The following is a 21013-nucleotide window of genomic DNA, read 5'->3' on the forward strand; positions in this document are numbered from 1 at the left end:
CTCTCGTTTTACACCAGCACCTTGAATTCAGCAGGCAGTTCAATGATATTTTCATCGAGGCCCAATAGGTCTGCAGAACCAACTGCAGCACTAGTAAAAAGCACCGACAAAAGCAACTTTGTCGAGAACAGATGGCCTGTGGCCATGGTAACTGTCTGTGCTCTCTCTGGTTTCAGCTGAGTGACTGCTACCGAGGGGTGGTGTTTGACAGCCTCGACACGCTCTTTGCTCGGAACGCAGCTATTGGCCTCCTGTGCCTGCTTAAGGCCATCGGCAACCGGGAGCATATCTACGTTCTCAACATGGCGCAGGATTACGCAGCCATGAAGGCCCAGGAGAAAGTCAAAAAGGAGCAAGAAGGCAAGCAAGGCCCCATACCCTCCTGGACTGTCCTCCACGGGCCCTAGCAGATCTTTCTGCTAAACAGAGCGATAGCCTTTGTTAAAGGTTCCCCTGCCAGGATAACCCATTGGGCTTAAGTGAAGCTCTTATATTTGCCATCTCATTGGTGCCCCATCTCTCCCTGTGAGGTGGCTGGAAGTTCTTATTTGCATGTGAGGGACCTGAGACAGAAGGGACTTGTTGAGAGATTATAGAAGGAAGGGTGAACTCAGCTCTTCTGACAAGAGACACATCCTTCTTTTTTCCAATATCACAGTATTCAGCTTCATCTCCTCGATAATTACCACTCACCTGATGGAAACACATCACAGGTCCCATCTGGATTTACCTGATTCGCTTGTTGGTTTTGTTGAAGCCAACTCTGTGTTTTCTGTAAAACTAAAGGTGCTGCTATATTTTACGAAACAGCTACATTTGAGCCTACTGTGTACCAGGCACAGCAGCAGACCTTTTGTATACTTTATGTGTCTTTAAATGGCATGCTATCTCCATTTTGCTATTGGGAAAATGAGGCTCAGAGATATCAAAAGTCTTGTGTAAGATCACATAGCAAGTCATTAAGGTCTCCGTAACTCTAAAGCCTTTGCTTTTTCTGTCATTACACCAGTGGCCTGGAAAACTTCACTGATTAATAAATAATACAGAGGGGGGTGCGGAGAGAGGGAGGGAGAAAGAGAGAGAGAGAAATGTCAACGCAGTAAGTTCCCAATTTAGTCAGAAGCAGACCTAGAAAATTTTGACCCCAAGAGAAGAGGTGACATTGTCTCTGGGAAGCAAAATCCTGCTGTGTCTTCAGCTCCATCCACATCACTGCCCTTTCTCTCTTGGCCTTACCTCTCTCTTCTGGAAGAGTCTATACAAATTATAATGCTTTTCCACTGAAGGAGATATTTATAAACACTGAGCTCTCTTAGTTCTTAAACAGAACACAAAGACTGCTTCCTGATATTCTCATTCAGAGAAAAATAGTTAGAAAGAACGACCAGGCATCCCCCAGCAATATTTCAACTTCCAAGTTCCTAGTTTTGCAGAAAGCTCATCTCCCCACAATAATCAACTTGAAAGAAATTTTCTCAATTGTCTGTAGATTGAAGTTTTTCACAGTTGTGTATGGACTCTTCGCCCCTCAATCGTCTACATTCGAAAAAGCCCTGAGTGGTAGATGAGGGTAAAGGGGATCAAATATATGGTAATGGAAGGAGAACTGACTCTGGGTGGTGAACGCACAATGGGATTTCTAGATGATGTAATACAGAATTGTACACCTGAAATCTATGTAACTTTACTAACAATTGTCAACCCGATAAACTTTAATTAAAAAGAAAGAAAGAAAAAGCCCTGAGATGACACACAGTAACAATATTATTATATTAAAATCTAATTTTTATTGGATACTTATGAATGTGCCAGGCACCGAACTGGGCATTTTACATGACTGCTTATTGGATCCCCACAACAGTCCTATGAAGGAGGAATTCTTCTTATCTATGACTATTCCTTGGTAAATGTCAGAGAAAGGACTCAAATGCAGATCTCTGAGTCCAAAGCTAAAATGAGAAGGTAGGTGAGACTGTTGTCCCCGTGAAGTGTGAAAAGTGTGGAAAAGAAGCCGAATGCCTTTGTGCTGAGTGTGAAGCACATTTCTGGACCTAGACTCTGCAGGGAGTGGAAGATGACCCCTTTGGTCTGCAAATGGCTCTGTCACCCTGAGCTCCTCGGTGGCATATGTTTATAATGGGTAAAGTCCATGGGTGGTGTATTCCTTTCCTATCGCTGCTGTAACAAATTACTGCGAACTTGGTGACCTAAAACAACACTGACTTATTATCTTACAGATCTGGAGGTCAGAAGCCCTAAAATCAGGTGTCAGCAGGGCTACGTTCCTTTGGAGGCTGTAGTGGAGAACCCGTTTCCTTGCTTTTTCCACTTGCTAGAGGCTGTCTGCCTCCTTGGCTCATGGCCCCTACCTCACAGCTCTCTGACCTCATGTCACCTCTACCCTGTCCTTTTGTGATTATATTGTGCCTACTTAGATAATCCAGGAAAATCTCTCCAATTCAAGGTCCTTCACTTAATCACATCTGCAAAATCCTTTCTGCCACGTAAGGTAACAGAGTCCCAGGTTCCAGGGATTAGGACATGGACACATTTGGGGCCACTATTCAGGGAAACAGATGGAGGCCAATTTTGGACCTGTGTGAATGAGGGAAGTCCCAGCAGGGATTAGAAAAACTGTTGCCACACCAGCCACCTCTCACGGTCACAGATCCTCCGCAGCCTGTTCAGGCTGCGAGCTGAGCCATGGGGGAGCCTGCAGCCAAAGCTGGTGAACTACTTTTCCTCACCTTCCTGTCTCTGTTCCCCCCACAGAGCACAAACGCAGGGAAATGCTTGAGAAAGAGAAGGAGCGTCTGCAAACTATGGGTGAGGAAGAATATGAGGCCTTGACAGAGGAGGAGAAAATGGTGTTCGATAGAGAGGTTCAGCAGGCCCTCCGGGAGAGGAAGAAGAGGTGAGGAGCCAGGGGGCCTCAGCAGAAGCACCCCCCCCCCCGGAGACGGACTGGGGCTGTCCTCCAGGGAGGCCAAACGCCATGGGAGACCCGGAGGATGACCCGCTGAGAGCAGGAAAACATCTTGCCCATCCAGGGAGCTGGTTGCAACAGCCTAGCAGGGTTTTTCCCATTCCGCTCTCCTTCCTTCTCTCTAGGGGGCATTTGGGACTAGGAGGAAGGCTGTGTAATATAATAGGGGCAGGGGTTTGGGACCCCAGTGCTGTCCTGGGGCTTCCGCTGGCTCCCCCTGACAGCTTCTCCCTAGGTGTGTCTCATCAGCCTCTGCTCAGGGGTCCACAGCTGGTGACCCAGGGGCCACTCTCGATGTGGGCGTGGTGGTTGCTCCCCAGAATGCTGCCATTTCTCCTCCTTCCCTAGCCACCATCTTGGCCTTTGGAGGTGCTGTCCATCCCCTGAGGTCTGGCTCTTTCTCTCACGTGATCCTCGGCCTGGGCAGTTCACCAGAGACCATGGGCATGCTTCCAAGCCAGCGCTCTCAGCCATGTTTGTGCCCCTCCCTGGGGAACACACAGGAATGACTAGATTTCCTCCACACCACCTAGGGCCCAGGGCACTCGGGCCACTAGCTCAGGCTCTCGGATACAGGTGGTAGTGGGATACATATCCCAGGCAAGGAGGGACTCCAGCAGGAGGTCTCTGAACTCGGTTTTCTCTGCCTGGTTTAATGAAGGGAGATGGAGAGATTGGCAAAGGAGATGCATGAAAAGAAGCTACAGCAGGAGCTGGAGCGGCAAAAGGAAGAAGATGAGCAAAAACGGAAGACCAGAAAAACAAAGCAAGCACCAGGAAAGGAGGAACCATCCCTGAAGAAACCCCAGACATCAAGCCGGCAGGTACCCAGCCTCACTTGCTCCTTACCAAGAGTCAAAAGCAGAAGGATCAGCCATTGTAACTGGCCAATCGATCCAACACGTTTCCCCTCCATAAATGGACCTAGTACTAGAATGCTGTTTGGCTTTTATGGTGGAGCAGGAGGGAGGCAAAGCACCCACATGTGATTGCCTGCCAAGTGTCGTGTTTATGCTTTATGTTATGCTGTCATCTTTGCATGCTGCCCCCCCTGCGAGGGTCAGAGACGTGAACCCCATGTGAGGCCGAGGAGGATGAACTTGCAGTTCCAGGATCTCAGCCAGTTATGTCTGACCGCAGTCCCCTGCAGTCCCCTGGATGGCGCTGAATAGGCTAGAGGTTAAGATGTGCCTCCAGCGAGCTGCAAAGCCAGTGAGCCCCTGTGCTCACGCAACAGATTATCCTTGAGAGCACAGCAGTCAAGGAAGACGCTCGGCATAAGCTTGTGCTTGCAGACAAGAACCAACAGTGTGTCAGCCCGCCACGCTTAGCGGTCACATCTCTACCCACTGCGATGGGGGCGGGGAGGCAGAATGGCCAGAGCAGCGCTCAGGGTGGCTGTCATGGCCCCGGGGTGTAGCTGGCTGGTGTGCACATTGGCCGTTTCAGCACCACGAGTTCTGAGGGTGCAGCTCAAGCCAGACTCCCAGACAAGGTGCAGACTGGTCCCAGTAGGTGAGCGAGACAGTGACCACAGCATTCTGTGGCCTCTCCCACGGCACCTGAATGCGGGTGCAGAAGGGCCACCTTTGGTGATCTTTTCCTGTTGATCCTGCAAGAGAGCATTTCTCAACCAGGAACACACATGAAGTCACCGTGCACCTTTGTCACAATGTATCCTGCCAGGCCACTGAATGGATATTTTGATAATGGTTCCCAAGGTGACTTTTAGCTGCATCCCTGGTGCGTATAAGAGGTGCCTAGAATCCTGTAAGGCCTTCTTATAAAATAAAACATCCTCTTGCTCCTTTTTATGTGATTTGCTCTCCCTATAAACATATTTTATGCGTTTTGTCTTCTAGATTACTACTTTGTCCAAACTAGATGTCAAGATGGACACAACAGAAAGAAAAATCTCTGTGAAGGAGCAGGTAACGGATGAGAAGGAAGAACTAAGCAAGAAGAGAAAGAACCAACTGGCGGATAACAGCATCCTTGGGTTTCCTGTTGTGCAGGAGCAAGAGGACAGTGAAGGGGACCTCTCAAAGGATGCTGACAAGGCTTTGGCCCAGAAGTTTAAGACCTTTGAGTTGACTTGGAAGGATATCCAGAACATCCTCACATACTGGGACCGGAAGCAAGGAGTTCAGCTGCCTCCTGCTGGGATGGAGGACCTGCCCCACGAGCCTGAGGACCAGCGCCAGGTTCCATCAGGGGGGCGCAGGGGCCGCAAAGACCGGGAGAGGGAACGTGCAGAGAAGGAACGAGCCGAGAAGGAGCGCCTGGAGCGGGAGAAGGCCGAGAGGGAGCGTCTGGAGAAGCTCCGGGCACTGGAGGAGCAGAGCGATGGAGGAGAGGGAGACAGAGAGGAAGACCAGGAAGGGAAGCGGGATCTGGGTGTGCCCTTCATAAACATCCAGACACCCGACTTGGAAGGCTGCAGCTGGAAGCAGGCTCTGGAGAATGACAGGCTCCCCAAAGCGGATCAGGTATGGACTCTTCTCCAGGACAGAGGTGTAACAAATCAGGTAGCAGGTACTGTGCCAATCATCACTAAAGTGTTTCTACATGACGTCCATATCCCCTCAAGTCCATTCATCTCTGATGCCCCCTTGGATACGACAGTGGCTAAAAGGACCTCTTCTACTTGGGGAAAATCCACAGAAAGTTTCACAGATCTAAATTATCCCATCTAATTGCATAAAAAGCCACCTGTAGGGTTGATTTTTAATATTGTACCTGTGGTACAGGCTGGCAAGGTATACTTTGGGGTGAAGCAAGAGGCTCAATTTCTCTAAAAGCTTTTTCCCACAAGCTCCCCACAGTGACAGAAATTATATTAGGTTGGTACAAAAGTAATTGCAGTTTGCAAGGTTAAAAACAATTGCAAAAACCGCAATTACTTTTGAACCAACCTAATACTATTCAATAGCATTTTTTGTTCCTAAAAAGAAAAGGTAGGTATTACATATCCAAAAGCCACCTTGGGCAGTGGTGTGCAGGGGATGGTTATTATAGCCTTCTGTCCAGGGACAGACTTTTCCTATAAAACACCAGAAAGCAAATGTGTTTAGACTGCAGGTTCTATAGTCTCTGTGGCAACCACCAACAGCATGTAAATGATTGGGCATGGCTCGGTTCCGACACACCTTTATTTACAAAAACAGATAGCAGGCCAATTTTAACCAGGAGGGGGCACAGTTTGCTGACTTAGTTTATCAGAAACTAGGTGCAACCTTAAAAAGTAGAGAACAGAACCTGAAAGCATTGATGGGAGGATAAGGGAAACTGAAAAGGATATATGGCAGGTAAGCATTGATGGGAGGATAAGGGAAATGCAGGAAGGCAGATCCTGATGTGATCGGAAACTAGACGCAACCTTGGCCTCAGAGTCTTGCTGTAGTGGTGCAGGGCCCAGGGGCAGAAGTCAATTGGAGGACACACCACACCAGCTCCGCTCCTTGGACAGTTCTGCCTCAGGTCAGCCTGAGAAGAAATTGTTCTTCCCCGCCCCCCTCCCCGAAATATGGTTTTTTTTTTAAAGAATATCTCATCTTGTTTTGTACTCTATCTAGTACTATAGACAAGATTATCTTCTTGCCTTGTTTCATAGCCTCCACATTCCAAGCCATAGGTTAGATTGTTGCTAAAAGAACTCCCTGACTCTATTAATTTAATAATTGGTACAAGTTATTCATCCCTTTCCTCACAAACCTTCTAAATCCCGGGTGGTAACTCTAGTTACTCATTAGTCAGGAAATGTCTTTCGCGGCCTAACCCACAGGATTAGAAACATGGGATCACATGAAGATACGTACTTACCCACAGAGCCTCGTAGCCCGTTTGGTCCACAGAATGAGCACTCGGATGGGCTATAACATGGACTATTGTGATGACAACAATTAATCTAGGAATAGCATCCTTTTTCTGAGGCTTTTACAAGTGGAAAAGGAAGTTGCTACTAAGTTTTCAAGCCACCTGCTCTGGAGCCTATTTGTTCATTACATGTCAGAGCAGAATGCGAGAATGCCATGGGAATAAATTCCCTCTCGAGTTTCCTTTCGACTTCTCTCTTCAGTCCCACCCTTTACCCTAGTCCCAGAACCTTTGCTTTTTTCCTTTGCTGGAATTGACCTGCTCCAATCCTAACTTTCTTTCACCTTTTAGGTGAAAGGAAAGAACATTTAAAGATAAAAGAAAAATTAACATGGAATCTGAAAATAGATTGAACAACTGTAGACATCAGAATCTTAAGAGCTGATCTCTTTGAACAGATTTATTGAGTGCCTACTGTATATTAGATGAGGTTTTATGTTGATCTGGTTCCTGTCCTAATGGAGTTGACAGTCCATTTGCAGAGACAGACAATGAAACAGTCACAATAAAGTGACAAAGGCTATGATGAGAGAGGTAAAGGGAACTCACAGCCTACAGCAAGAGCCCCCGCCAGGTCTGGGGCTGTGGGGTCTGGAAGGATCTGCAGAGCTGTGTCAGAGGCCCTTTACACCCCTCCCCAGACCCCTGCCCACTGTAGTGACATCTCCCCAGAATGCCAAGGGAACAGGCGGGGGGCCTAAACCACCCTGTGCTCACTGGGTGGTGGCTAGGGGTAGCCTGCCCTCTGCTCAGGAAGTTAACAATGGGCTTTGCCTTTAGATCCTAGACTCCTTGGGTCTCGGTTCGTCTGGACCTCCCATCCCACCTCCTGCCTTGTTCTCAATCATCTCCTATCCTGTGAAGCGGCAGCCTTTAGCCACGATGGAAATCCTGAGGCATTTTATGTTTGTAACTCCATCCCAAGATCTATTCCTGCTGGAGGAGAAAAAAGAAGTGGAATCAGAACCAGAGCTTTCAAACACCTTCGGCTCTGTGAAGGTAAGGAGTGAACAGCTCACCCTGACCTGGCAGGACTTCAGACAGGTGCGGAGAGAGTCTTGCCCTCCGCATGGCCAAAACTTGAGTGTGGTGGTTTCGCTCGCCTCGCTGGGGATCCTTTCTGAGGACCCTGTGTGAGCCTCTCTTTGCTCCTCATTTCCAGGGTCTGACTTTTCCTGCTTCCTTTCAGAGGAGACTGAAAATGATTGACTTTCATCCACCTAAGCCTTACTGATCCCCACTGGGATGGTTCAGGGAATTTGTCAAATTACTCTGAAGCTCACCTGCAAGAAAAACAATAAGCAAAACTAACTCTTTTAAAAAGATAGTAGAATGTATTTGTGAAGCTATTAATAATATTAATAAATATTAATAAATAATTCATACAGTGCCTAAGAATACAAGAATGAACAAACACAGGTTAAGGGAACACACACCACTAGAGAAAGGAGAGACTACTGAAGAAATTATGATGGGAATATTGGATATTTTGGGTAAAGTCACTTTTGATCTCACCTGACACAATACAATAAAATTAATCCCAGCTCTGTTAAAAATATAAGCAATCAAAATGAAATCATGTAAAAGTAGAAGAAAATATATAGACAATTACTAGAATAAATCATAAAGGAAAAATAGGTTTCACCAATAATATGCAGAGGATATATGTATTAAAAAATTATGGAGCGGCTTTTTATTTCCAGAAGAGTATGGTGGCCCAAAATTGGAATCTCTCCACCAAGCCTCCTACAAACCATGCATATCTGCAAAGAATAAATAAAATCAGCAGCAAATAAAAATCACCTGCAGGCTCTGCCTAAAGCTCAAGCAGGTGACAGAGATTGCCTCAAACTTCAATTTACAAGTAAGTAGGAAGTCACCATCTGCGGTGAGCAGCATCAGTGGGCAGGCCTTACTAGAGCAGAGTTCAAATAAAAAAAGATAAGGAAGGAAAAATAAAGAAGAAAAAACATCAGAGGGGACTATTACACCAACCTCTTTTCTGAAAAGTGGCCATTGCCAGGAAAGAGTTAAGCATTCTTGAACATAACCATTTTAGGAGGAACTCTAGTTCGCCTCCAGTTGATGAAGGAAAGCTCTTCAATCTAGAAGAATGACAGCTAAAATTAGAGAAAGAACGGTAGAATTAGAAAAGCACTATTCTGTTATCCTCAGTGGGGGGAAAAAATTATTAAGGAGTGCCAGTGGATTAAAAAAAGCAGTGGTTTGTTGAGGAACAAGACACTCTCTCCAACTAGTGTGTCATCCCACATGTGAGTGGCCGGCTGCAAAGGGAAATGTCTACTCGATCATGGATGGAACTGAAAGGCACCCTATGGCCCCTCGAACACACTTTACATCTGTAATCGTGGGCCAATTTGACATTATCTGTCCCCTGTTGTGATGGAGTGTAATGTGCACAGCATCCTCTGTGAACCTGTTTGAGTTTGTAAGCCTAGTTTTCAGTGGACAGAAAATACAGGGAAGAAAGGAATAAGCTAGATGACACTGTGAGAAGAGGTTGAAAATTTCAGACTACGGAATATTCTATAAGAACATAGATGCGGACTCTCCAAATAATCAGGGTGATTGGGTGGGTAGTCATGGCGATGTAAAGTACAGGAAGGGAATAGAGTCCAAAATGTGGGAGCAACTTTTTTTATACTGCCAGGTGGGTACTAGACTAATCGGGGGGAATCACTGTGTAAATTATATAAATGTCTAACCACTATGCTGTACACCTAAAATTAATATAAAACCATACTGAATATCAACTGTAACTGAAGAAAATAAATAAATAATAAAGTAAAACATGGGGGAAAAAAGACAGTAAAGAAACACAGTGACAAGATGTAACACAGGAACACACTCCCTGCCAGCTTCAAGCTTGCTTTAGGGATGTGGCCTCCTCCTCGGGGAATGGGATGCCAAGCAAAGCACTAGACTTCTCTTTACTTCTCTTCCACTCTAGTGTAGTAGGCTGGGCGCTGCTGTGCTCTAGGCAGCTGCCAGCACCCTGAACCTGCGGCACAAGCACCCCAGCGTGCAGATGTGCTGTAGGCATCTCTGTCTTCGGTTTGTGTGTATGTAAGATGAGTATTTAAGACCTCGTGCTCATTTTTAATTATGGCCCAGGAGGAGCAGGCCGCCTCATCGAAGGGGAACAAACAGAAACAGAAAGAAAAACCAGATCAGGCCCGCGAGACTCAGAAGGACAAACGTCGCCTGGCAGTCAACAGGAAGGGCCTTTCCGGGGCAACTTCGCGAACTGTTGACCCGCTGTCAGACCTTGACCAGAACAACTTCTCTGGGCAGCACTTCCAGGAGAAATTCATCAGGTGGGCCTCTGAGCAACCCCCGGAGGGAAATGCTGAAGCCCCACCCGGAGGGTGTGGCAGCAAATGAGAGGGGACAAAGCTGTGCGCCCCAAGGCCTAAGCCCAGCAGGACGGGGCTTCTCCCAGGTGGCATGCCCTGTCTTCGCTTGGCACGAAGGAAGCATTCTCACTTGAAAAGCCTGGGTGGTCATTTGCAGGCTGAATCATTTCCGGTGGATCGTGCCGGCCAACGGTGAGGTGACGTTGCGAGTACACTTCTCTTCTAATGACCTCGGGAACTTTGACCAGACGTTTACCTTTGAGATCCTTGGAACCCGCCGCCAGTACCAACTTTACTGCCGCGGTGTCTGCACTTACCCATGCATTTGCCAAGACCCAAAGTAAGTGCGTTTTGTTTTAAGAGACAGAACAGGTTGACGGACACATTTCAGGCCCCTCCTCCCCCTGTGTTACTTTGAACAAGGTGGCTCTTAATACTGGTGTGGCACTAGGACAGCCTCCCGGGTCCTCTGGTCCTGGGCTCCAATGTCGTAGACACTGACTAAGCCACAGCAATGACGTGATACCATGAGGCTGAGATCAAGACGTTAGTAGGTGAGAAGAGGGTGAAAGTCTTCCCATTTACTGCAGGACTTCTTGTCCTACAATATGAATATATGGGCGGGTTTTCCTCTGAGCTAGTGAACACCACTATACGCGCTATGAACCACACAAAGGCTGAGCAAGCTAGTGTGGCAAGCGCCCCTTGCACCCCCGCGAACCTTCTATAGCTCATCCAGCAAGAGGAACTCTTTTACAATTCTGACTAAGGAGCTACATTGTACAAGGAACTCGGAAGCTAGTTAATATCCACTGGAACTAGTTTTCCATAGGGGTTCTCAGGAGTTTTTCTAGCTTGGCACAAGCGAACAGGAAATGCAACTCAACTCTATCGTCAGCCCCCCATTAGGAAAGACACCAGTGGGCATCTTTGTTCTCAGGTTCAAACTGTACTATTTTCACTCAGGACCGGGGGGAAGGAAGGAGCAGGAATAAAAGCTCAACAAAGGTCCTCAAATTATGAATCATTCTGTCTCCAGACACCTGGACCCTTTGCTGAATAGGGAGTGTTGGGGTCATGTAAACATCAACTCGTGCGTTGAATTTCTATTCAGGCAGCCTCTCATCTTCTTTTCCTTCCATGTATTCAGAGTGGTATTCTCTCAGCGGAAGATGGACATGAAGACAAATGAAGTCATCTTTAAGAAGTATGTTATGAGCATGGAGAGGTTTTACTTCGGGCCACTGCTTTGTGGAAAATCAAGAGATAAGTAAGTGTTCCGTTACCTCAAAGCAGATTTCAGACCCCTGCACTAGACTCCTGAATGGTACATGCAGAGTTCCTATGTAGACATAGCTTTTACTAATGCTGCCTCAATCCCTGAACCACAAATTAGGAGAACTGGCTTTTGTAGCCCAAGGTTCTGCTAAGCATTCAGATGAATGGGGGTGCGATTTACCCAAGGGAAAGCCTGGAAGAGGACTAAGTTTTGGTGGGAAAAGGATAGGATCCACAGTTCACTTTGGGATATGTTAAGTTTGAGATGCTTGGAAGACATATCTAGTAGCCACATAAAGCAGGAATAGGCTACACAGTTTTGGTTCTCAGAGAACAGAGGCCTGTCTTCAAGACAGCAAAAGCCATGGGTGTGGATGAGATTGCCTAAGCAGAGAGGACAGTAAGGAGAGAAGGACCACAGATGGAGCCCCAAAGAGCTCCACCACTCACAAGAGTTGAAACCAGCAAAGCAAATGAGAAAGAAGGCGAGAGCTATTGGTGGAGATCAGAAAGGGATAGTGTCACAGAGCCACGAGGAGAGGGTGTAGTCAGCTATGCTGAATGCTGTAGAGAGGACAGAGGAGAACATCAGTGTCCACAGCGTTCAACAACATGGGGTCACTAGGGCCCTTAGCAAGATCCCTTTAGGGGGAGTTCTGAGGATGAAGTCCAAGTGAAATGACGAGGGAGTCAGTGGGAGGTGAAGAAATGGAGGTAGGGTGCTAAGGTAGCTCTTTGGAAAAGTGTGGCTGTGAAGGGAGCCGGAGGAGTTGAGAGTGGGAGGGAGACATAGAATCCAGGGAAGGCTGTTCTTACAATGTTTGGATGCCAAGGGAAAGTAGGGAGGAAGAGTTTGGAGTTTCAGAACAGAAGGGCCATCGGGCTCCCTGAGGTGACACAATGGGATGTGTAGATTGGCCTTTGCCAGGAAGAGGGACCATCACTTCATGCAAGGAGAGAGGGAGGTGAGGCAGCTTCAGGTGCAGGGAAGGTTGCAGATTTGGTTGTCACAGTGAGGAGGTTCCATGCAGCTATTTCTCCAGGGTGAATGATGTAAGGACATCCCTAACAGTGGGGGAAGTTAAAAGTGTTGAAAAAATGAAGAAGGTATGAAACAGCTTTTGTGGAAAGTGGGAGAGGGAGAATATTAGAGAAATCGATTTAAGATGATCAGACCGAATTGGAAGGCAAGGTGAGTTTGATGATCAGATATTTTTAGTGGTATTAGTTTTTTCAGTTATACACAAACTTCTTATTATATAGGCAGAGAGGTGAAACCCAAACTGGAACTAAGGTCTCAACATGTCTTCACTCTAGTGTATGTTGTGATGAGTAGGTAGGGTTTATTTCTATGCTTCCTTGGTGGAACTAATGAGCCATCTTGGTTCTCTATTCCCTTAATCCCTCCACTTTGTTTTCTGAGATGCTGGACTAGAAAGTGAAGGTGAAGAGGGTTTGCTAGTGATGGAGAGGATCTTCAAGGCCCAAGAGAAGGGCTCAGGGGAGAGAAGGAGCTGTGGGTCAGGTTGATGGACATGAGACACAGAGAAGTGTGGGGTGGGAGTCAAGGAAATGATGGCCATTCAGAGAGGCATGGGTTCAGAACAGTGCTAGAATTCACCAGGATTGAGGGCCAAACAGCACTGTTCCAGGAGGAGGACAATTACGTGACCCAGAGACAAGGGCCGGTGCAACCAAGTGTAATTCATTTATTCCTTTAAACCTTCCTGAGCTTTAATGTCCTCATTTGCAAAATGGAAAATAGTAGCACCCACCTCACAGATTTGCGAAGACTGTACTGGATAACACACATGAAACTTTTAGCACAGTGACAGATGGTGGTGACTCCTGGTTGGAGGTGAAGGTCACCACCCCTTTGGCAGTCACACAGAGGGTGCTCTGTCTCATCTGACTGATTTGGTCTCTGCCATTCACTCTCCTTCCTTCCTCCATCATCGCTTGTCCAAAACGATTTTTGCACTGTTTCTGGGCACTAGTGGGTGCTGTGGTGCCCTGCTTCTCTGACCTGTGCTATGATCTCTGATGATCTGCTTCTTTACTGGCAGTTCTTGCGCTTTCCATGGTTTCTTTTCTGCTCAGTATCATTAACTGAGCAGCTTCCACTGCCCGAGCTGCTCGACTCTGTGACTCTCTTCCTAAGGTACCAAGGAACAGAAACAGCCTTGTAACTGAACAATGCAAAATCCATCCATGGCGGCACAGTAACTTCCTGTGCGGGTGTAGAAGGTCATCTCTAAAACAGATGTGAAAGAACAAGTTACTGATATGATCATCTGTCCTGGAGATATAGTCACTGAGAAGGATGCTTATATTTCTCAGAATTCTTTGCAATTATAAAAACTACCATGCGTTGGGCATTTGATATCTGCAGCTGTCCCAAGAGCATTGGGTGCACTATTTCATTTAATATTCACAGAAATCCCAAGAGGCATCATCATCCCATCTTAGAGATGAGGAGGAAACCAAGCTTTGGGGGGTCAGGTCACAGCTGGAAGTGTTCACAAAGCTTGTGTTGTCAGCCACGTGCCACTACCTCAGTGTAGCCACACGCTCCTTTGGAATCGCCTTGAACCTCACAATCTCCTTTTCCACCGGAACTCTCAGTCAGTCCCCACATTCCTCATTTATCCCTCATTTCTGTCCATTTCCAGATACAAGTCATCCTTGTTTCCAGGCAACACGGAGACACTGACCATCCTGAACACTTCCCCAATGGTCGTGGACGTGTTCTTCTCTTTTCAGAACGATGTCAAAGCAAGCACCTACTTCTTGGAGCCTGTCAACATGATTCTAAATCCCAATGAGAAGCAGGTACAGCCCCATGGAAACCAGTCCACCAGGGCAAGGCTTTCTTGGGAAATTGGAGGCCCTGGCATCCTCAGTGGCAATGTACTTTGTTTCAACGCTTCCATTAGATGCTGACCATATGGGCCTACCCTACTGCAGTCGGTGTCTTTGAAGACAGCGTTGTCTGCTGTATCAAGGAGAACCCAGAGCCAGTCATCTTCAAATTAAGCTGCCAGGGGATCCGCCCAGAACTAGAGCTGGACCCCCGGCAATTACATTTTGACCGGCTCCTGCTGCACAGGTCAGAGCTCTGGATGACACCAGGACTGGGATGGAATTGAAAGAATATTTAGTTCTAGGGTGACCCACTCACCCTGATTTATTCAGGACTTGCCAGGTTTCAGCACTGAAAGCCCTGTGTAATGGGAAACTTCTGGTCCTGTACGAATCAGGGTGTTTAGTAACCCTGCCGAGTTAACTTGGGTTCAGTGGCCGGACTTCATCAGGGTCAAGGCCCCATGTCCCCACCCCCCCAAAAGAGCAACTGCCAAAGTGTGTGCATATCTGCATTTTTTCAGAAGGACTTGCTTTTTCCAGATTCTCAAAGCAGCTCCTAAAAGGTTAAGACTCTTTGGTCTAGAGATTAGAGTACAAACAGAGCACATTAGACCAATACTAGAACTTACATATTCATTCACTGGAATCGTGTTATTCTAAATAGAGAATGTATATTTCTGGGGCTGCTGGGAGAGAATATTGTTAGGATATGGATCCTGTATTCTTTGATCAGCACCATCAGGCCCCATTCCATGATAAATACCGATCAGTGAAACTAAGCAATATTTGAAATAACCGCAAGTACTTTTTCTGAGCTGCCATAATAAATCAAAATCATTTGAAACTGCTAAAATGTCTTTTGGTCTCTGCAGAAAAGAATCCAAGGTAGTTCTTCTCCGCAATGTCACCCCACTGCCCGTAGCCTGGCGGATCTCCAGCCTGGAGCACCTGGGCGACGACTTCACCGTGTCCATGTTACAGGGCTCCATCCTCCCCAAGGCTGAGTGCAGCCTGCAAGTGCACTTCCAGCCCTCCAAAGCCGTCAACATCAAGAAGGCAATTCGGTTGGAGGTGAGGCTTCACACACCTTCCGACTCGGTCATCAAAATGTGTACAGCTCGGGTTCCCTGACACACACGTACCAACACACACTACCAACCTGACACACACTGCCAACACAGGTACACACACACCCACTACCAACAGACAATACCCACAGACACACTACCAACACACGTACACACACACTGTAGGCCAGGTCTCCCTGTTACACGCTCCCTTCTGATCCCATTTGACAACTCCCAACCCACACTACCTTGCTCTGCACACAATGTATGCTCCGTGAAGGCAGTCTTGTTCGTAGCTGATTCCCATGCTAAAAACAGCACTCAATCAATATTCAGTGAGGGAATGAATGAATGAATGAATGAATGAATGGTGTTACTGTCCCTAGGTGAGCATTAGATTCTTGATTTCACACCGCAACCCAGGGGTGACCCTCAGATTCCTAACTCAGGAAATGTCACCTTCCATCCAGTTGCTCCCACAGACACCTAGGAATCATGCTTGACACCTAGGAATCATTCCCCCTTTTCCTGACAGCCTCCCTTTCAATCTAATCCTTTAATAAGTCTTGTCAATTCTGTGTCCGTCCATCTACTTCTCTGTCTGTACTGGCCACCTGCAACATCTCACCTGGACTTCTGTGGAGGCTTTCTAGCTTGTTTCCCTCTTCACATTCCCCACAAGTGTCCAGAGACATCGTGAAAAGGCTGGTCATTGTCCTTCCTAAAGCACTCTGCTGGCTTCCAGTTGCAGTACAAATAAAGCCCAGGATCAGCTTCTTCTGAAGGCCCGCCTGCCTCCGTCTCTGCATTTTGCTCTACCCTTACTCGCACTCATTGGCTCCTGTCACATGGTCTCAGATTTTTCCTATTATCCTTAGGCTATGTGGGGAGATGGCTCCTGCTTTTAGGGTCTACTAACTGCTTCCACAGGTGACCATTCCATCGAGGGACTCCCCTGTTTGTGCACTCACACTCACCCTGTCCTTCAGAGCACTACCCCTTTCTGGTGTTATCCCTCTTCTTTCTTTACTTTCTTATGCGAACTCCACTGGGGCAAGATCTCTCCTGATTTGTTCATTATCTGTGTTGGTTTCCCAGGGCTGCTCTAACAAAGGGCCACAAAGTGAGTGGCTTCAAACAACAAACACATATTCTCTGACCGTTCTGGAGACCGGAAGTCTGAAATCAAGGTGTCTGTGGGACCAGGCTCCCTCTGAAGGCTCTAGGGGAGGATCCTTCCTTGCCTCTCAAGCTTCTGTGTCCCTTGACTTGTGGCCGCATCCCTCCAATCTCTGCCTCCATCTTCACGGGAGCCTTCTCCTCTGTTTATTTCCTCTCCTTTTCTGCCTCTTACAAGGACAATTGTCATTGGATTTAGGGTCCACCCGGATAATCCAGGATGATCTCATCTCAAGATCTTTAACTTAATTACATCTGCAAAGACTTTTTCCAGATAAAGTCACTCACAGATTCCAAGCATTCAGATAAGGACATACTTTTGGGGGGCCACCTTTCGATCCATTACTCCATCATATTCCCAGTGTTAGCACAGGTCTGAACATAGAAGGCACTCAGTAGAATCTGTCAAATGAATGAATGAACAGATGTCACTGATTTTTGATGCTTGAATCAATTCTGCAACAATCAAAGGGTCATCCAAACTTCTCCTTGAATACCTCCAGGCACAGAAAACTTACCAACACTCCAAGCAGCCTGAACTTCCTTTGAACAGGACTGACTATTAATGTCTCCTTAGGTTGAGTTCAGATTTCTCTCTGTAATTTACATGAATTAATTCTGTTTCTACCTTTTGGAGCCAGTCAATGGATCTAATCTCTCTTATGACCTACCCATGATTTCAGATAGTTGAAAACATATATTGATAGATTTATTCAATCCACCAATGGGTATAAGGCTAGAGGTAAGTGAACATTTTTAACACCAGTCTCCACACAGACACTGATTCTGCACAGTGAACGCAGGCCATATGGTTGGTGGAGGGTCGGAAGTATGCTGGCTTTATCCTTTAGTTGCTGGATCTTGGGGATTCTGGGTTTCCTATGGTGGGCGTGGTGTGAGAGGCAGGCAGCAAAGGGGATACTTGGAGAGGTCATTGTGACAGCTGTTTACCATCTAGTATGGAAACATTTCTATATTTTAGCTACTGACATGGCATCCCTGTGTGTTCCAGCAAAGCACACACAGTGGGTCTCCTCTCAGGCTCCCCAAAGTGATCTAAGACTCCTCTCCCCCCCAACTATGTGCTTTCAACTTCTACACAAGGAGATGCCCTGCTTTCTGGTCTCTTTGGAAAGTGCTCTGGTGAACTCATTTGTTTAATTTGTGTCCTCCCTATGTTCCTCAATTACAAAATTTAATTCTGCCTCCCACCCCACCCATACACACTAGTGAAGAAGCAAAAGAAATAGAATGTTCTGGGTACTTGGCATCTATCAGTAGAAAAGTACTGTATAAATTTTGGAGCTGATAATCCAAGTTCTTTGTCCTGTTTTTCCCTCCTACTGTCAGCCCTTCTTGTCACCTCTGTCAGAGGGTGGGCAGCAAAAGAAAGAAGGTAAAACTGAAGTTGGTCCAATATTTCTGTGAGACACTGGGAAAATGCTTGATGAAAGAAAAGATGGTAACTCTGAGTTAAAACTTGAGTTTGGTGACAGGTACCAATTTTCCTCTTGGCACCCAAAGCACAAGTAATGGGGAGTGGTGACTCCGTTTTTCAACTCAAGGCTTCAGCAGAGAAGCAGGTGGTCTCCAGGCAGAGCAGGAGAACCATACCCACTGCCCAATGGCTCTTCACATTGACAAGCAGACCCTTTATCACCCCCTCATTAGTCTCAAGACTCAACAGGTGGGTCCAGCTGACATCTGACACCAGGTCAGAGGTTCCCCAGGACAGTAAAGAATTACCAAGGATGACAGTGGAGATGGCAGTGAGCAACTGGAGGGTGAGGTCTTGCTTTTTTTTTTACATTTCCAACTTTAATAGTACTGTTCTCGTAAAGAAAACATTTGAAATTCCCAAAAGAGAAGCATCTTAATTTATATGAAAAATCTAGCATGTTTTCCACATGTTGAACCAGAAACAAAGAATAAAACAATTCAGATTTATAAAAATGAGTGGAGCAAGGATGATTAAACATATACAAGTTTTCCGTTTCCACTGTCAGAAAAATGCTCTTCAGGTTTATTTTATTTGAAAAGTTCTAAAGAACACTTTTCTGCAATGTATATTCGCAGCCCAAACTTTAGTAATGGAGCAACAATCATGCAAATCATTGAAACCCAGTAATCGGACAAGATAGAAAAGGCAGTCTCTTTTCCCCATTCCTGTATTGACTGTCAACACCAGCATTCCCTAAAGGGTGTTCTGAAGAACACTAACCCTACCAGTGAAGACCAAAGCTAAATCCATTTCAGAAATATTCCACACCATATCCCCTTGTTCACGATTCCCACTGCGGGTTACCTCGTTCAGGCTTCAAGCACCTCGTGGGTCTTTCTTTTACTGAGGAACTTCTCTCACCCCGACAGGTGTTAGACGTGGACAATCTTGTGGGAGTTGTTCAGGTGGAGAACATCGCCATCTTTGCAGAGTCCTACGACGTTGCCTTGGACATCACCTTTCCCAAAGGTCTGTTGACCCCATCAAGGAAAGTGTGTGTAGAAGTCACATCTTATTAGTGCAGTATATTCCTTGTGAAAAGGAAGACTAGTGGTTGTCGGGGAGGGGGTAGAATTTCGGTTAATTGTAACACAAGCCCCAGCGTGATACTAGCAACATTGCTAGGAATCTCGATTTCTCCAAATGGAGATGACAAGACGCGGGGGGGCGGGGGGGGGGGGGACCAGGGGGAGAGTCCTAAATATAAAATTTGCAGAGCTCTTTTCTAAACAGTCACTTGAGAGTGAATACCTGTTTTCTGTCACCACTATTAACAAATTACCACAAGTTTTGTGGCTTAAAACAATACAAATTTATTATCCAACAGTTCCGTAGGTCAGAAAATCCAAAAGGAGTCTCACTAGGCTAAAATCAAAGTGCTGGCAGGGCTGCATTCCCTTCCGGAAGCTCTGGGCAAGAATTTGTTTCCTTGCCTTTTCCGGCCTCTAGAGGCCACCCACATTCCCGGGCTCATGGTTCCCTTCCTTCATCTTCGAAGCCAGCAAGGTTGGGTCAAGCCCTTCTCACACTGCCATCTCAATGGTTCTCCAGTTTTTGTCTCCCTCTTCTACTTTTGAGGATCCTTATGATTACACTGGGTGCCTCAGAGAACCCAGGATAATCTTATATTAAGGTCAGATGATAAGCAACCTGAATTCCATCTGATACATTAATTTCTCTTTGCCATGGAAAGTAGCATAGTCACGGGTTCCAGGAATTAAAACACATCTTTGGGGTTGGGGAGTGAGTGGCATTATTCTTCCCACCACACTGCCTTAACCCCCAGGTTAGATCCCTCCCTTTAGTGTGCACTTTTCCATTACCCCTATCTCTGCTAGGTCTCCTCCTCAACAAGATTTATGGAATATTAGAGCTACATATTTGCCTAGATATCATTAGTCTTATGTACAAAGACAGTTATTATGGCATAATGTGTAACAATGGAAGACAGGAAATAACCTAAATGTCTATCAGTAATGCAATATTATTATTATAGGAATAATATTGTAAATTATGGAACAGCTATATCATGATATATTATGCAACCATTAAGATCACATTGATGAATTCAGATATTTTTTTAAAAGATCACATTGATGAGGAATTTTTAACTATGTATGGAGATACGTATGATGTAATGCTAAGTAAAGCAATATAAATTTATATGGAATACCCAAACTCTGTGTAGTATACACTTGATACAAAATTTTTTTAATACTGGAAGTTTTAGCTAATGGGACACATAAAAGGAAGGACAGTGGTCCTAGGATGGAAGCGAGAGGGAGCTGCCCTGTTGAACTGGGTGCAAGAGCGCTGTCTATTGTTTGTTTACTACTTAGACTCAATTACAAAAGGTTTTTCTAACCACAGTGTTTTCAGAAAACAAATCCACTGAGATGGTCACTGTGGATTTTCCATGTGAACTTCAGTAGGAAGTTCCGCTGCTTCTCACTCCCAGGCCCACTCACCTCTCCCCACCCCGGCCCCTGGCCTCTGCAGGAGCTGAAGGAGGACTCGATTTTGGGATTGTGAGGGTCATGGAGGAGGTGAAGCAGCCCCTGCAACTGAAGAACCGCGGGAAATATGAGATCATGTTCAGGTAACCTGAAAAGCATCGGGCATGTGATTGTCTACATCCACTCGTGGGGAGAAGAGTGTGTCAGGGAGATTTAAAAACGAAATTCACTGAGGAAATCATAAGAATGATCTTTGCTGTTAGCCTGCCTTGCCTTCAACACATGGAATTCCAACCGCTAAGAGAGCAGAGGTTTTCACACTGCTTTCAACTCTGTGACTTTCTAGGGACCTTAAGGGTCTTCTGAATATACCTGGAGCCACAAGGGTCTGGGGGAGGGGAAGACGCTGAGGGGGGGAAGTTGTGAGG

General features: G+C 46.3%; 1 protein-coding gene across 1 annotated transcript in view; it reads left to right on the top strand.

Moving 5' to 3' along the window:
* HYDIN (HYDIN axonemal central pair apparatus protein) overlaps nucleotides 1–21013 on the top strand; it is a 293325-nt gene that overhangs the window by 217446 nt on the left and 54866 nt on the right. Inside the window, exons 43-55 of the mRNA XM_081030536.1 lie at nucleotides 177–360; nucleotides 2773–2914; nucleotides 3648–3810; nucleotides 4849–5475; nucleotides 7643–7861; nucleotides 9998–10200; nucleotides 10397–10579; nucleotides 11390–11509; nucleotides 14190–14349; nucleotides 14454–14626; nucleotides 15255–15453; nucleotides 18999–19098; nucleotides 20629–20728. Of these exons, the coding sequence (XP_080886662.1) occupies nucleotides 177–360; nucleotides 2773–2914; nucleotides 3648–3810; nucleotides 4849–5475; nucleotides 7643–7861; nucleotides 9998–10200; nucleotides 10397–10579; nucleotides 11390–11509; nucleotides 14190–14349; nucleotides 14454–14626; nucleotides 15255–15453; nucleotides 18999–19098; nucleotides 20629–20728 (2573 nt within the window). The remainder of the gene's footprint in view (nucleotides 1–176; nucleotides 361–2772; nucleotides 2915–3647; nucleotides 3811–4848; nucleotides 5476–7642; nucleotides 7862–9997; nucleotides 10201–10396; nucleotides 10580–11389; nucleotides 11510–14189; nucleotides 14350–14453; nucleotides 14627–15254; nucleotides 15454–18998; nucleotides 19099–20628; nucleotides 20729–21013) is intronic.

Source organism: Rhinolophus hipposideros (assembly GCF_964194185.1).
Source record: "Rhinolophus hipposideros genome assembly, chromosome: 21".
NCBI classification, from domain to species: domain Eukaryota; kingdom Metazoa; phylum Chordata; class Mammalia; order Chiroptera; family Rhinolophidae; genus Rhinolophus; species Rhinolophus hipposideros.